The sequence below is a fragment of the Dendrobates tinctorius genome, unplaced genomic scaffold (assembly GCF_039654945.1).
Source record: "Dendrobates tinctorius isolate UK_male_01 unplaced genomic scaffold, ASM3965494v1 ptg000029l, whole genome shotgun sequence".
Taxonomy (NCBI): domain Eukaryota; kingdom Metazoa; phylum Chordata; class Amphibia; order Anura; family Dendrobatidae; genus Dendrobates; species Dendrobates tinctorius.
Window position 1 is genome coordinate 1985628 of NW_027361697.1, and position 16977 is coordinate 2002604.

General features: G+C 46.3%; 1 protein-coding gene across 2 annotated transcripts in view; it reads left to right on the forward strand.

Moving 5' to 3' along the window:
- Positions 1–16977, forward strand: part of BRINP2 (BMP/retinoic acid inducible neural specific 2) — a 427262-nt gene that overhangs the window by 363673 nt on the left and 46612 nt on the right. Inside the window, exon 7 of one of the 2 annotated variants that reach the window (XM_073571293.1) lies at positions 14661–14880. In XM_073571293.1, coding sequence (XP_073427394.1) covers positions 14661–14880 — 220 coding nt within the window. Of the gene's footprint in view, positions 1–14657; positions 14881–16977 lie in introns of both variants that reach the window. The other variant, XM_073571292.1, reaches the window with a different exon arrangement.

The following is a 16977-nucleotide window of genomic DNA, read 5'->3' on the forward strand; positions in this document are numbered from 1 at the left end:
CTGAGAGGAAAAAGCAACCGATTGACCGACAAGAGAGACGTGAGAGACTGTGCCCAGAGACTGCTCCCCGCTCCCGTTCTGAGAGATTTACCCCCGCTTACCCCCGCCTTGAAGGGAGAGGAACGATACCTCCGGTTGTGGCCGTGAGTACTGGTAACCAGGCCTCAGAGACCTGGGCCCTTCCCCCCTGCCTTCCCCCATCACGCCGACCCGGCCATCATCGGCCTCAAGATACGCCACATTGTCACAGGCGGGATAAAAGGCTCACTACCCTGGCTTAGGAAGAGACTCCTTGATAAAGGACGGCTACAGGCCTTTCTGGGGAACTGCGTCATCACCGCGCGCCACCTCCAACATTCACTTCAGGGCCAGCGTTTTCTTCAGGGCCTGTTGCGCCCCAGCGGCAGCGGATTCTTCAGGGCCTGTTACGCCCCAGCGGCAGCGTTACCTTCAGTGCCTGTAGCGCCCCAACGTCCCCATTTCCTTCAGGGCCTGTTGCGCCCCAGCGGCAGTGTTTCCCTCAGGGCCTGTTACGCCCCAGCGGCAGCAATACCTTCAGGGCCTGTTGCGCCCCAACGTCCCCGTTTCCTTCAGGGCCTGTTGCGCCCCAACGTCCTCGTTTTCTTCTGGGCTTGTTGCGCCCCAGCGGTATTATTTTCTTCAGGGCCTGTTGCCCCCACCGACGTCACTTTCCTCAGGACAGCCGCCTCAGCGATCTCAACGAGGCCACGCTACTGAACCCCTCAGTCCCTGGAAGGCTAAGTGAAACTATATTTGTTTAAGTTTGTTGAGTCCCTGCGTGGACTGTTGGTGTTATTTCTTTACCCTTGTTGTGTTCAGCCTAGCCCATCGGCTAGAGTTATAAAAACGTGATTTCAAAAACCACCTTTCGTCTAGTGTCTCGTCACTGCATCCTGCGAACCTGTCCGACCCTACACTTGGCGTAGTCGGCAGGATGCAGTCTCTGAGCATAGACGGTGGTGGCGCAGGTCAGGGGGAGGCTGTAGAATCTGTAAATAATGAGGGCCCCTGTACTAGCATTTCATTGGGGGCCATGCTGAACAACCTGCCTAGATTTTCCGGCTCCAATACTATGCTATGGAGCTGGACAGAGCGAATGCGGGGGCTCTTTCGGATGCACCCAATGACCCCTGACCTGGAAGCTGAAGTGGCACTCATGGCCCTAGACGGGGAGGTGCGGAGGTCAGTGATGTTGAAACCTCCGGGGCAACGCAACACTTTTGAAAAGGTGTTGCAGATAGTGGAACAGACCCACGGAGATCCCACTGATGTGGGAGAGTTAAGGACTCGTCTGTTTAGTCGGATGCAGGCAGAGGGGGAGACGATTACTCAGTATATGAATGTGCTCCAAGAATTGCATACGGCTATTGAAATAAAAGACGGGGTAGGGGTAGGACCTGTTGACATTACCCTACGTGACCTACTGGTGACTGGACTGCGAGATCCACTGATAAAACAGGCATTACAGGAACAGATCAGAATGAATCCCCAAATAGATTTATCAGAAGTGGGAAGTCAGGCACGGGTTCGGGAGCAAGAGCAGGGGATGGCGGTCCCCGTGGGTAAGGTCCGAGGTGTGGAGGACTCCTCGAACACAGTTGAGGAACCCCAGTGGGTGGAGGAGATGAAGCGAGAATTGAAAAATATTAAGAGCGAGTTGGCTAAAGTAAAGAGAAGAACTGAACCAGAAAATGGACGACCCAGTGTTAATCCCGGTCCCTGGGGGTCACGTTCTCCGCGGGGTGGTCAAATTATACCGGCCCGGTGTTATGAGTGTGGAGAACCAGGCCACATCGCCCGAGAGTGTCCGCGGCGTGGGAGATACCCACCCCGGCGGCCATTAAACTAAAGGGCTCCGGGCTGGGGGGACGCCGCTCGGAGCCGAAAACCACAACTAGGGGTGGTGGAAGTCCCGAAGATTTGATAGCAAATTGTCCTGTAGTTTGGGCAGAAGTAGAGGGCCGGGCCGTCCGGTGTCTGGTGGACACGGGGTCACAAGTAACCACTATGCCCGCAGCGTACTTTCAACAAAACTTTCCAGAGGCAGCAAGGCCTCAGTGGGGACCCATGATTAGACTAGTAGCTGCTAACCAACTGCCGGTCCCGGTTGCCGGGGTAGTGTGGGTGCAGATGACGTTGTGCGGTAAACCCCTCGGCCGCAGAGGGGTGGTGCTGACTCAAGGAGAAGCTGATCAATGACACCCCATCACCCTAGGCATGAATATTTTAAAAGAGTTTGGTAACCTGTTGCTTAATGATCCCACACAAAGGACACAGAAGCAGTGGGGTTTTTGCACAGCTCAGGGACAGGTATTCCAGCAGCTGGTTCGAGGTGCGCGGGTGCATCGGGACTGCCAGGAGGGTGAGGCTCTGGGTAAGGTCATCGCGTCAGCAGCACCCCTGCTTGTGCTGCCTCCTGGACAGACAGTGGTGGCCCTGCCAATTCGGGCCCCGATACCTTTGGAGGGCGTAGAGGTGCAGGTGGAGCCGTGTCCCTCAGAGCACTTATCTCCTGGCATACTGGTGGCCCGTTCCCTCGCTACGGTGCGAAAAGGAACCGTCCTGGTCCGCTGCGTTAACCTTGAAGACCGAGATACCATTCTGAAAGCCCGGACTGTACTGGCCAAACTAGTAAAACCTTTAGAAGAAGTGCTGCCCGCTCCTGCGGTTCAATTACGAGTACACCCAGAGGATCCTTGGGAGGTAACAATACGAACCTTGCAGGCCCGCAAAGTCTCGACACAAGAGAAGGGCCGAAATATTTTGGAGCAGATGCGGGCCGAGCTTTCTGGATTAACTGCAGCCCAACTTTCACAAGTCAAAGCATTACTGGGACAGTACCATGAAGTATTTGCTAGTCATGAGGACGACTTTGGGTGTACCACCGCCATCACTCATGAGATCCCCACAGCAGGAGCGGCCCCTATCCGAGAACGATATCGACAGATCCTGCCACAACTCTATCAAGAGGTGAAAACTTTGCTGGCTCAGATGCTGCAAAAAGGGGTGATACGGGAAAGTCAAAGCCCTTGGGCGGCCAACATCGTGTTGGTCCGGAAGAAAGATGGTACACTATGATTCTGTGTGGATTATCGTAAATTGAATGCTTGCACTATTAAAGACTCATACCCACTGCCCCGCATTGAAGAATCTCTGTCTGCATTGGGCAAAGCAACATATTTTTCGACCCTGGACTTGGCCAGTGGGTACTGGCAGGTGCCCATGTCAGAAGAGGACAGAGCTAAGACGGCGTTCATAATGCCCATGGGACTGTTTGAGTTTAATCGAATGCCATTCGGGCTGGCCAACGCCCCCGGGACATTTCAGCGATTGATGGAGCGATGTCTAGGGGATCTCAATTTTGAGGCCACGTTGATCTACTTGGACGACATTATTGTCTATGCCGCCTCCTTCGAGGACCACCTGAAGCGGTTGGGACAGGTACTCAGCCGGCTGCAAAAGTACGGGTTGAAGGTGAAGCCTCAGAAATGCCACCTATTTCGCTCTCAGATTGAGTATCTGGGTCATGTCATTTCGGCAGAGGGTGTGAGGCCATCCCGGGAGAAGATTGCTGCTATCCAGGAATGGCCTACCCCCGAGACGGTGAAAGACGTGCAGGCTTTTCTGGGGTTAGCTAGATATTACCGTCGTTTCGTAAAGAATTTTGCATGTCGAGCTCGAGCCCTGCATGACCTGCTAAAGGGGGCTCCCGCTGGGGCCAATGGGCGAAAAATCCAGTAGCAACACCCTCAGGAAGAGGCCTTCCGAGATCTCAAGGCTGCACTCTCGGATGCCCCAGTGTTGGCTTATGCGGATTTCTCTCAGCCATTCATCCTGCACACTGATGGGAGTCTTCACGGGCTAGGGGCTGTGTTGTCACAGGTTCAGGATGGCCGGGAGAGGGTGATCGCATATGGAAGCCGTTCACTCCATGACTCCGAGCGTAACCCTGACAATTACAGCTCTTTTAAGCTTGAACTCCTCGCAGTGGTGTTGGCTATGACAGAGAGATTCACAGAGTACCTAGCGGGCTCCGAGGTGGTAGTGTGAACTGACAACAACCCACTGGCTCATTTGGAAAACGCCAAGTTGGGGGCTTCGGAGCAGCGATAGGTGGCCCGAATGGCGAAATACAATTACAAGATTATTTACAAAAGAGGGGCCGAGAATGTTCATGCAGATGCTCTCTCTAGGATTCGACATACAACTCCCGGACAGAATCGAGACGAAGAATTAGAAGGAGAGGAAATACCGTTCGCTCTTACCGCTGCCATGCTCACCAATGTTGATGCAAAAGTATCTTCCCCAGAGGCCCACAGGGGCATCCTGGAACAATCTCGTGATAAGTGGATACAACAGCAACAAGAAGATGAAGAAGTTGGACTTCTCCGGACATGGGTCGCCGCTGGTCAATTACCCACTGATACTCAACGACAAGCTTTGACCCAAGACCTGTCGCTGATGCTGCGACAATGGGAGAGACTGATTATCCGAAAGGGACTACTGTACCGTAAAATCACTTCGCAAACAACCTCAACGACTGTTTGGCAGGTGGTTACACCCGGAGCACAACTACACGAACTGGCTCGAGAGGCTCACGATAAAGGGGCCCACTTTGGAGTCAAAAAGACTTTGCAATGGTTACAACACAAAGTTTATCACCCACGCTTGTCGGCTGTTGTGGACGAAGTCTGCCGTACCTGCCGCTTATGTGAATTGGCCAAACCGCCTGCTCAGAGGGCTGCAACACAGACGATTGTGACTTCAGTACCCTTTGAGCTCCTGATGGTGGATTATCTGCACATTGGTCCCGCATTCCAGGGATACGAACACTGCCTCGTCATGGTGGATCATTTTACTAAGTTCGCTGTGGTAACCCCTACTCGAGACCAGACCGCAGAGTCAGCCGCCTCCGCAATTTGCAGAAACTTTATACAAGTGTACGGCTGTCCTCAACGTATACATTCCGACCAGGGAGCATGTTTTTTGGGGAAAGTTATGGAGGAACTACATCATCTTTATGGGATTGATAAATCTTGGACCACACCGTATCACCCGCAAGGAAATGGGGCTTGTGAGCGATTTAATCGGACATTGATTCAAATGCTACGCACTCTGGAGAGTGACAAGAAAGCTCGTTGGCCCGAATATGTTTCTGAATTAGTGTGGGTTTATAATAATCAGGTACATCGAGTAACGGGCTATACTCCTTATTTCCTGCTGTTCGGACGAGAGGGTAAATGGATCACGGAGGTAGAGTTGGACCCCGAAGAGCCTCGGCCCTGGACCGGAGTGTCGTCTTGGGTCCGAAATCATCGCCACAGGTTGCAAACTCTTCACCGAATTGTACATACCAAACTTCAAGACTGGGAACACCCAGGGAAAAATACAACCTCCCCTCCTCATCTCCAAAGCGGGGACCGTGTGCTTGTACTAGATCAACGCCCCCAGAATAAACTGGAGTCACGTTGGGAAGAGAATCCTTATCGGGTACTACGCCGTATCCATCCAGAAGGACCTGTGTATGAAATACGGCCCGAGCAGGATGAAACACTGCCCACCCGCATTGTGCATCGTAATATGTTACGCCCGTGTATTTCCACTGACCCGAAGCAACTGGAACCTGTCCCGAAGACATTCGAACCGGAGTCCATATGCTGGGACTCGGACGACGAGGATTTCCCTCCAGTTCCCAAAGGCCCTTCACCCAATAATGAGCCCGTTGACACAATTAACCCACCGGCATCATGCAGTCCACTGACGTCCACCACCCCAGAAGATTCCACCCCAGTAGAACTTAGACGCTCCGAGCGGTCAACAGCCGGCAAACCCCCTGAACGGTATGAACAAGACCAGTTTGTATGGCAACGAATATTGACACCTTTACAGGCCAATCTCAATAGACTAACTCCCTCGCCCGAGGACTGGCGAGCTTACAGAGTGGGGGAATGTGGGGAGGAGGACCCCCATATAGTGATTGGGCCGGAACCAAGGGGACCGCCATCAGAGTTATTGAAGGAATCACATCAGGAGGATTACAAAGGGAGACATGCGACTGAGGTTGTCAGGGCAACGGGGGCGGGGCTAGGGTAAAAGGAGCAGGGGACGCGCTGAAGTGGCAGTTGGGGAAGAGAGGGAGTGAAGGCAAGACGCAGGGTGACTTGCAGGGGCACCGAGAGGAGCCTGAGAGGAAAAAGCAACCGATTGACCGACAAGAGAGACGTGAGAGACTGTGCCCAGAGACTGCTCCCCGCTCCCGTTCTGAGAGATTTACCCCCGCTTACCCCCGCCTTGAAGGGAGAGGAACGATACCTCCGATTGTGGCCGTGAGTACTGGTAACCAGGCCTCAGAGACCTGGGCCCTTCCCCCCTGCCTTCCCCCATCACGCCGACCCGGCCATCATCAGCCTCAAGATACGCCACATTGTCACAGGCGGGATAAAAGGCTCGCTACCCTGGCTTAGGAAGAGACTCCTTGATAAAGGACGGCTACAGGCCTTTCTGGGGAACTGCGTCATCACCGCGCGCCACCTTCAACATTCACTTCAGGGCCTGTTGCGCCCCAGCGGCAGCGTTTTCTTCAGGGCCTGTTGCACCCCAGCGGCAGCGGATTCTTCAGGGCCTGTTATGCCCCAGCGGCAGCGTTACCTTCAGGGCCTGTAGCACCCCAACGTCCCCGTTTCCTTCAGGGCCTGTCGCGCCCCAGCGGCAGTGTTTCCCTCAGGGCCTGTTACGCCCCAGCGGCAGCAATACCTTCAGGGCCTGTTCGCCCCAACGTCCCCGTTTCCTTCAGGGCCTGTTGCGCCCCAACGTCCTCGTTTTCTTCAGGGCTTGTTGCGCCCCAACGGTATTATTTTCTTCAGGGCCTGTTGCCCCCACCGACGTCACTTTCCTCAGGACAGCCGCCTCAGCGATCTCAACGAGACCACGCTACTGAACCCCTCAGTCCCTGGAAGGCTGAGTGAAACTATATTTGTTTAAGTTTGTTGAGTCCCTGCGTGGACTGTTGGTGTTATTTCTTTACCCTTGTTTTGTTCAGCCTAGCCCATCAGCTAGAGTTATAAAAACGTGATTTCAAAAACCACCATTCGTCTAGTGTCTCGTCACTGCATCCTGCGAACCTGTCCGACCCTACATGGGGACACCATCACATGTTTCCCAACGCTGTGATTCTAGAGCAATGCCCCCATCCCTTATGGGAAATATGTAAAAACATGCAAAACACAAGCCGCGGAGACACCATCACATGTTTCTCAACGCAAGCAATGACTAGCCAGGTCTTTCCCCAGGAAGGAACAACCACGGGAAGGGCAGTCTCCAATGAAGGAAACCACCTATGCCAAAACATGGTATCCATCCACAGACAGCTGTTTCAGGGTATTGCCCCTCATCAGTGTAGAGTAGGAAACTGGCTAGTAGGAGCAATGCCTAGTAAAAGACTGTGAAAAATGAGGATGAATGAACTCATGGAGATCAACATCCAACACTGCGGCGACACCATCACATGTTTCCCAACGCAGTGATTCTAGAGCAATGCCCCCATCCCTTATGGGAAATATGTAAAAACATGCAAAACACAAGCCACGGAGACACCATCACATGTTTCTCAACGCAAGCAATGACTAGCCAGGTCTTTCCCAGGAAGGAACAACCACGGGAAGGGCAGTCTCCAATGACGGAAACCACCTATGAAGGAAACTGGTTAGTAGGAGCAATGCCTAGTAAAATCCTCATTTTTCACAGTCTTTTACTAGGCATTGCTCCTACTAGCCAGTTTCCTACTCCACACTGATGAGGGGCAATACCCCGAAACAGCTGTCTGTGGATGGATACCATGTTTTGGCATAGGTGGCTTCCTTCATTGGAGACTGCCCTTCCCGTGGTTGTTCCTTCCCGGGGAAAGACCTGGCTAGTCATTGCTTGCATTGAGAAACATGTGATGGTGTCTCCGCGGCTTGTGTTTTGCATGTTAATACTGCTGGAATGGCGGCAGCATGGGAGGTGAGTAAAACTGTTTTATTTTAATTGTAGAAAACACTCAGATTGAGAAGGGGTTGTCTTATTAGTGGACAACTCCTATAAGATACTATTACTGCAGTATTTTACAGATTAATTAATTCAGTTACACTGAGTGGCTATACAAGAAAAGCTCCACCCTATATAAAGCTTGAATCTTTGAATTGTTATACATTTACTTAGGCTACCACTCCCATTTTCATTCTGCTTGAGCACTGCAGTACTACACCACAATCAGATTAGGCTTCCTTCAATCCCTGGATGGAAAGTGCTATGCGCTCTGACCTCCTATCCATACCCTGAACAAGCATAAAATGGCACTGCTTGGCCTAACCCAGCTTTTATACTGGCTGTGATAGTTCCCTTAGTTTGTTGCACTAGACCTTTTGCTGTAATAGCTGCACGTAATTAAGAAGTAGCCAGTGCAAAACATCATTAGCCTACTTACTTAGCAGTGTGTGAAATTGCGCAGGACAGTTTTTTTCGATGTTCACAAAACGAAGCGCATAGTGTTCAAATTCGCTGGGACCAAATCCTCTCATTTCTAATTTGTGACCGTAAAGTATACTGAATGTGCTAGAAAGAAAGGCCAGTGCTGACCCTCAGTTGCTGTCTAGGTAAATTCTATGTTTTTCATTTACCTTATTGTATTTAACAATGTTAAATTGTTGCACTTCATCTGACATTTAACATAAAAATATGGTAGGGAATTTCATTTAGGCTTTAGGGTTCTCTAGGATGGGCCATTTTGCTTGTCAGTGAACAACAAACCCATTCCATAAGTCTGTTCAAGTCCCCATATTGGTTAAAATCTCAAAATTGTTGCTTTTATTTTGAGCAAATGACAAGCGCAATATACTTAAAGGAGAAACCTACTACAATGAAGAACTGAATACAGCAGTAAAGCCATCTGTTTTTCCTTGTTATTTCAGCAAAAATGACTATTCCCTTTCATTAGCAGATGCAAACCTGCTAATCCTTCTGTCTGTCATAATAAGCCAGAGCAGTGAGAGCAGCATGAAAATTCTCATGGTGAGAGAACAGTTGCCCAAGTCCTAGTCAATGCTCATTATCATTGGGATTTTTGTCGTATAGTTAGTGATGAGCGCAAGTGCTTGTTGCTCCAGTTTGCCTAAGGTGCTCGGGTATGCACAAAACATGCGTGGATAGTCTGACATACGCGGGCAATCCCCACATGTGTTGTGGCTGTCTAACGGCCGCGAAACATGTGGCCGAGGGGACTCGAACATGTCACTCAAGCACCTGCGATACTCGGCACATACCCGAGCACCCTAGGCGAACTCCAGTAATGAGCACTTGCGCTTATCACAAGTTGTAGAACTTAAAAAAGAGACAGTACCTTGTAATAAAAATACTTTCTAAACTACCAAACAAATGTTTTAGAGCAGGATGATTTGAGTACAATGCTGTATCATTTTGTGCAAAAATATTCATTAACTTATTGATATAAATCCCTGCTCATTCGGGGCTTACGAGTTCTGAGGGTGGTCATACTAATTCTGACCGCCCACAGGACTCCTAAGCCCTGATTAATCAGGGATTTAGATAAATAAGTCACAAGTTCTATTAAATATTTTACAAAAATAATACATCCTTTATCTGATTAGCTAATTCTGCTTTATAAACCTGCTACTAGCAGATTATGCTGAATGTACAACTTGGTAGGTTTCCTTTACTGTGATTATTACATGATTATGTGGCACTTTCTAAGATAACAGTATCACAGTTTGTCCTATTACAATTATCAGAACTACATCCTTCTTCATATTCTGCCCAGTACTCCTGTAGCCATAGATGAGGTTCCAGCATTTTACATGTAAATGGGGGTCCTGTCTAAGAGTGTGCGCTCTTTTGTTACGTGGGCGATACCCCTCTGCACACTGCATGATGCTGATGCATCGGACCAGCCACGATCAAATGTTAGAGAATTCATTGAGAGAGACCAAAGTCCAAAAATAAACTTCCTTTTACTAAACATAAACGTGATAAAAACGATGTACGTCAGATTATAGGCACATTTGTTTACAAAGTTTTCTTTTGCATTAAGCAGACATGAGCAATTCTCACATAAATTTAATGACACTTCATTTCTCTTGCACTTCCCACTCTTACATCTCATAACAATCCAGCAAACAATTTTGGAAGACTCCATCTTCCCTGGTGAGGGCCACACTGGTCGAGGCATAATGCTTTAGCCGCCCACAACTAGTCTCATCACCTAACTGACTAATGAGGACTGCACTGTATGAGGTGCATTGATTTGACTCCTCACTAGAATCATGAAAGTCCACTGTCCTCCATAGGAGAGTTTAAGACTCAATATGGAAACCATTGCTTACCTTCAATTACCACAATTTAGTTCCCTTTCCATGTAAACAACTGTTTACTAAAGTCCTGCTGATACAACTCCTTCCCCTTCAATCCCCTTTAAGTGGATCTCTTCCCCTAGGTTAAGTGTCAAGCCATTTAGGTGGCTTCTTTGGCCTAGGTTTGGCCAAAAGTATTAACACCCCTGCAATTCTGTCAGATAATACTCAGTTTCTTCCTGAAAATTATTGCAAACACAAATTCTTTGTTATTTTTATCTTCATTTAATTTGTCTTAAATGAAAAAACACAAAAAGAATTGTCCTAAAGCCAAATTGGATATAATTCCACACCAAACATAAAAAAGAGGGTGGACAAAAGTATTGGCACTGTTCGAAAAATCATGTGATGCTTCTCTAATTTGTGTAATTAACAGCACCTGTAACTTACCTGTGGCACCTAACAGGTGTGGGCAGTAACTAAATCACACTTGCAGCCAGTTGACATGGATTAAAGTTGACTCAACCTCTGTCCTGTGTCCTTGTGTGTACCACATTGAGCATGGAGAAAAGAAAGAAGACCAAAGAACTGTCTGAGGACTAGAGAAACCAAATTGTGAGGAAGCATGAGCAATCTCAAGGCTACAAGTCCATCTCCAAAGACCTGAATGTTCCTGTGTCTACCGTGCGCAGTGTCATCAAGAAGTTTAAAGCCCATGGCACTGTGGCTAACCTCCCTAGATGTGGACGGAAAAGAAAAATTTGACAAGAAATTTCAATGCAAGATTGTGCGGATGTTTGATAAAGAACCTCGACTAACATCCAAACAAGTTCAAGCTGCCCTGCAGTCCAAGGGTACAACAGTGTCAACCCGTACTATCCGTCGGCGTCTGAATGAAAAGGGACTGTATGGTAGGAGACCCAGGAAGACCCCACTTCTTACCCCGAGACATAAAAAAGCCAGGCTGGAGTTTACCAAAACTTACCTGAAAAAGTCTAAAACGTTTTGGAAGAATGTTCTCTGGTCAGATGAGACAAAAGTAGAGCTTTTTGGGCAAAGGCATCAACATAGAGTTTACAGGAGAAAAAAAGAGGCATTCAAAGAAAAGAACCCGGTCCCTACGGTCAAACATGGAGGAGGTTCCCTGATGTTTTGGGGTTGCTTTGCTGCCTCTGGCACTGGACTGCTTGACCGTGTGCATGGCATTATGAAGTCTGAAGACTACCAACAAATTTTGCAGCATAATTTGGTGCCCAGTGTGAGAAAGCTGGGTCTCCCTTAGAGGTCATGGGTCTTCCAGCACGACAATGACCCAAAACACACTTCAAAAAGCACTAGAAAATGGTGTGAGAGAAAGCACTGGAGACTTCAAGGGGGCCAGCAATGAGTCCAGACCTGAATCCCATAGAACACCTGTGGAGAGATCTAAAAATGGCAGTTTGGAGAAGACACCCTTCTAATATCAGGGACCTGGAGCAGTTTGCCAAAGAAGAATGGTTTAAAATTCCAGCAGAGCATTGTAAGAAACTCATTGATGGTTACCAGAAGCGGTTGGTTGCAGTTATTTTGGCTAAAGGTTGTGCAACAAAGTATTAGGCTGAGGGTGCAAATACTTTTGTCTGGCCCATTTTTGGAGTTTTGTGTGAAATGATCAATGTTTTGTTTTTTGCTTCATTCTCTTTTGCGTTTTTTCATTCAAGACAAATTAAATGAAGATAATAATACCAAAGAATTTGTGTTTGCAATCATTTTCAGGAAGAAACTGAGTATTATGTGACAGAATTGCAGGGGTGTCAATACTTTTGGCCACAACTGTATGTCTTCTTATGCTTCCTTGGTCCCCAGGGCGTATTAACTGATGTCCTGTGGTCTCTTCACACACAACACACTAAAACATATCAGTCTCCCAACTGTCAGACCTTAGGTCTTTCTTCAGTGAACACTGGGCTCTACCTACCTCCCTATCAGGAAGTCATCATCTGTCTTGCCACAAAGCCCCGTCGATTCTGGGCTAGTCCTAACGCTTAACTATATCTGTATCCAACTAAGTTCTTGCATATTACTAAACAGACAAAAAACACATTTAAAAAGTACAATGCATCAGATCACAACACATATTTTCAAAGGGGGTTGTGGACAGCACCGTCACTTCTTTACAGCTGATGGAGGAGCATGTGACCAGATCTGTCCATCAGCCTCTTCCAAAAGAAAAGCACTGCACATGTGAAATCTGTTTTACAATTGGAGTAGGCTGGTGCACAAGTTTGGTCACATGTTCCTCTCTCAGTAACCACTTTATGGTCAGGGGAGCTCTGCAGTGTGTGAGGAAGGCTACGCTAATAAATGTAGGAGGAGAATCTCATATACTTTTATATTAGTAAGTGCGACAAAGACAGGTTCCCAAAGCATTTGTTGAAATAAAGGTAAAGTGAACAACTCCTTTAACTCCTTTGTGACATATTGCATTCAGTTACATGATATGTCCGGTCTGTGAATTTGATGCGGGTTCACAAGCTGAGCCCGTATCTTTCCAAACAGATGATGGATGTTACTCAGCAATCATCTGCCTCTAATAGCAGCCGGAGGAGTGGAGCTCTGACTGTGGCTGTTAACATGTTACCTGCCGCTGTCAGTCTTTGATGGTGTCATTTAACTCGTGCCATAAAGGGGGCACGTCATTCCATGCTCCCATCGGTGCCCCCGTGGTGTGGTAGCAGTGTACTGATGGGTGCTATGATAGCCGGGAGTCTGTTGAAGAGCTGATTCATTGCTATCTACAGTGACAGGTAAAAGTTTGAGCACCCCTGATTGAAAATTACTGTTATTGTGAACAGTTAAGAATATTGAAGATGAAATGATCTCTAAAAGGCCTAAAGTTAAAGATGACACATTTTCTTTGTGTTTTAGGCAGAAGAATATATATTTTTATTTTTTATATTTTAAAAATTACATAAAGCAAATTGGGCTAATGCATACAGTACAAGTGATCAGATGATTGCAGGTTGAAGTCCCCTTAGAGGACTAACAAATACAGTATAAAGTGAAAATAAAATGTTTTTAAAAATATTTAAAAAAATACAAACGTTCAAATCACCCCCATTTGCCATATTAAAAATAAAGCAATTAAAATAAACAAATAAACGAAAACATATTTGGTATCTATCATAATATAGACTAAATTAATCCAATCAGTAAATGGCCTAACAAGAAGGAATCAAAACTCCAGAATTACGTTTTTCTTGTCAACTACAACATTGCAATAAGAGGCAATCAAAACATTGTATCCACCCCAAAATGGTATCAGTAAAAATGAGCCCACACACAGCCCCATATCCCCAAAATTGAAAATGTTACTGGTCTTGGAAAAAGATGATTTAAGATAAATTTGTTATTTCTTACAAATTTTGGAATTTTTTCTCACCACTTTCATAAAAAAAAATCTATGTTTTACTGCATAATCGAACTGACCTGTAGAATCATAATGCCAAGTCAGTTTTACCATATAATGAACATGGTGCATAAAAAAAATGAAAAACAATTATGGAGTTGCAATTTAACTGACATTTCATTACACTTTTGTTCCCTCTTTCTGGCGCAATGCATGAAAGATGGAATGTTGTCATTCAAAAGTAAAACTTGTCCTACAAAAAACAAGCCTTCATATTGCTCTGTGAATGGAAAAGATAAAAAAGCTATGTATCTTGGAAGAAGGGGAGAAGGGAGAAATGAAAATGAAAAAATGGAAAATAGCCTGGTCATAAAGGGGTTAAGGAGTTCAGTTATTAATATTCATACACTATAAGGAGGTAATACGGAAAGAGGCGAATTCGCACCAGGATCCCCTTTCTATGAACCGAAAGGGGATCTTGAAGGTCAGTATCAACTAACATAGTAACGAAATGTATGACCATCTACAACCTGGGCTGTGGAGTGGGTAAGCCAAACCTCTGACTCCGACTCCTCAATTTCCATTACACCGACTCCGACTCCACAATTCCGACTCTGACTCCACGACTCCGACTCCACAGCCCTGTCTATAACATCTCCTGTTTATAACATCTAGCCACTAGGGTTTTCTGAGGCAACACCTACCGATTCAATTTGATTATGGGTTGTCATCATGACAAAACCCCTGGAATATTGTTATGTTGGTTATGTATTTTAATAATTATCCTTGATGACTGGTTGACTTTCATCACAGTTACCATCTGATGTATAAATACAACTGAACTAAAAGCAAAAATTCTTGACTTAACACCTTAACTTACCCTTAAATCATTTCTATCTTCACAGCAGAGTTCCGGGCTTTTATGAAGAGTTTACCCACAGACCGTTTCCTCAACATCTCAACTATTTCCAGACTTTGGAACACAGACCTCCACCTCACCCGGCGCTACGAACAGCTAAGAGACGGTTTCAAACAGCTACTGTCCAAGTCTCAACGACAAATGCGACGCTTAATAAATCTGAGCAAACACTGCCTTCGACAGCCTCAGTACACATTACTACGGGAGAGGTTAGTTCATCTAAAAATGTTTTAGTACATATTCATCAAAGCTCAACATCATATTAAGAAAGGATATTTTTCATCACATTTAATATCATTTAGATTACGTGATACTTTGCACATATCAAAACCTTTAGAAACTACATTGAAGCTTTGGTTTTAAGACATTTATTTAGGGTGAAGGTTTTACTTTTAATGACCATTCATTCCAAGTCTGGAAATTTGTACTGATTAATTTTATTATATTTTTATAGGAATATGATCTGTTTTTTTTCTGATAAGCCTCCATATATTTAGAGTGTTCTAATGAGAGAGATGAGTGAATCTTCCAAAATTTGCATCTTCAGACCTCAATGCATAGTAAAATGAGACTTGAAAGGGGTTAAAAAAATGCATTATACGTACCTGTGTCCTTCGCTGCCTCCACTGCTGCCGCAGTCCTCTGGTTTGGCCTTTGATTTTTCCGCACTTTCTTTGGCGTTGAGGTTAGTTCTCGGCCTCACACAGTCAAATAGTGGGGTGGGTGACCCAGAAGTAGCAAGATGAGTGAACCTCAAGTAGCAGGGTGGGTGATCCTCAAGTGGCAGAGTTTGGGATCTTCAAGTGGCAGGTACCTGTGTCCTTCACTGCCTCCACTGCTGCCACAGTCCTCTGGTTTGGTCTTTGATTTTTCTGCACTTCCTTTGGCGTTGAGGTCAGTTCCTGGCCTTATGCAGTAAAATGGTGGGGTGGGCAACCCAGAAGTAGCAAGATGAGTGAACCTCAAGTAGCAGGGTTTGGGATCTTCAAGTGGCAGGTACCTGTGTCCTTCATTGCCTCCACTGCAGCCACAGTCCTCTGGTTTGGTCTTTGATTTTTCTGCACTTCCTTTGGCGTTGAGGTCAGTTCCTGGCCTCACGCAGTAAAATGGTTGGGTGGGCAACCCTGAAGTAGAAAGGTGAGTGATCCTCAAGTAGCAGGGTGGGTGATCCTCAAGTGGCAGGGTTTTGGATCCTCAAGTGGCAGGGTGGATGACCCTCAAGTGGCAGGGTGTGGCATCCTCAAGTGGCAAAGTGGTTGACCCTCAAGTGGCAGAATCTCCTTCTTGACACATAATATTGATGTCCACGTGATGCATGTAATTGACATCAGTGACATTTATCATCCTCCACTAGACCCTGTTAGGACAATCACTGGACTCAGCACCAGAAGAGCTGAAGAACAGTGTTGAGGACCATGGAGCAACAGTAGTATAAGGATGTTGATTGCTTAGGGTAGGAACATATAATGCATTCTGATGTCCTTCAAAGAAGACAGCAGAAAGGTTGCTGGTTGACTGGTCATGCTAATCGAACCTGCAAAATTTCAGATTTACCAAAATCTAAAATTTTGGGTAAATTTGTAACAAATTCAAGTTTGCTTGACAGCTCTGCCAGAATGTCTCAGAGACTCCCCTAGAAAAAGATAGAACCCACTGGACTTCCTAAAAAATGTTTAATCTTCTGCATTCTGCCCAAAACTTCCATTAAAGCAGGGATTCCAAAAGGTTCATGTGCAAGACTCGAGGCTTGTAAGCCAATCTCTGAAGCAAACATTCAGTAGGTGGGAAATAAAAGGGAGAAAGGGCAAGATCTGAAAAATGGGGCATGGTCATTTAAAAAAATTTCGCTCAACAAGTCTTCTGTACGTCATCCGTTATAGTTGGCAAGTACACTATAGAGACTAGGCACTCCAATTGGCAATGTTTGGTGCATCCATGTGGTACCATACTACAGAGGAGAAATGCTCTTGGTGGAGGAAAAACTCTATAATATTGTAAATAGTTTGATTCAGTGGAAAAATAAGGATTTCCACAGTTATGGCTGAAATATAGAAATTAAGCAGCGGCCTTACTGTATTTTTCCTAGAAAAGGCGGTGTTCATTAGTGATTTACAGATAACAAGGTTATATTTCCGTTCCCATAATGTTTTTCCAAGAGGATAATTACAGCAACCATAACATATAGTACCTGTACTGTTAACCTCATCCATTGCTCAGGTTGTCGGCCGTGCAGTATTAATCGTCTTGGCATACATAACATTTTATTATATTAAAGTACATGTTAACATTTAAATTAAAAAAAAGTA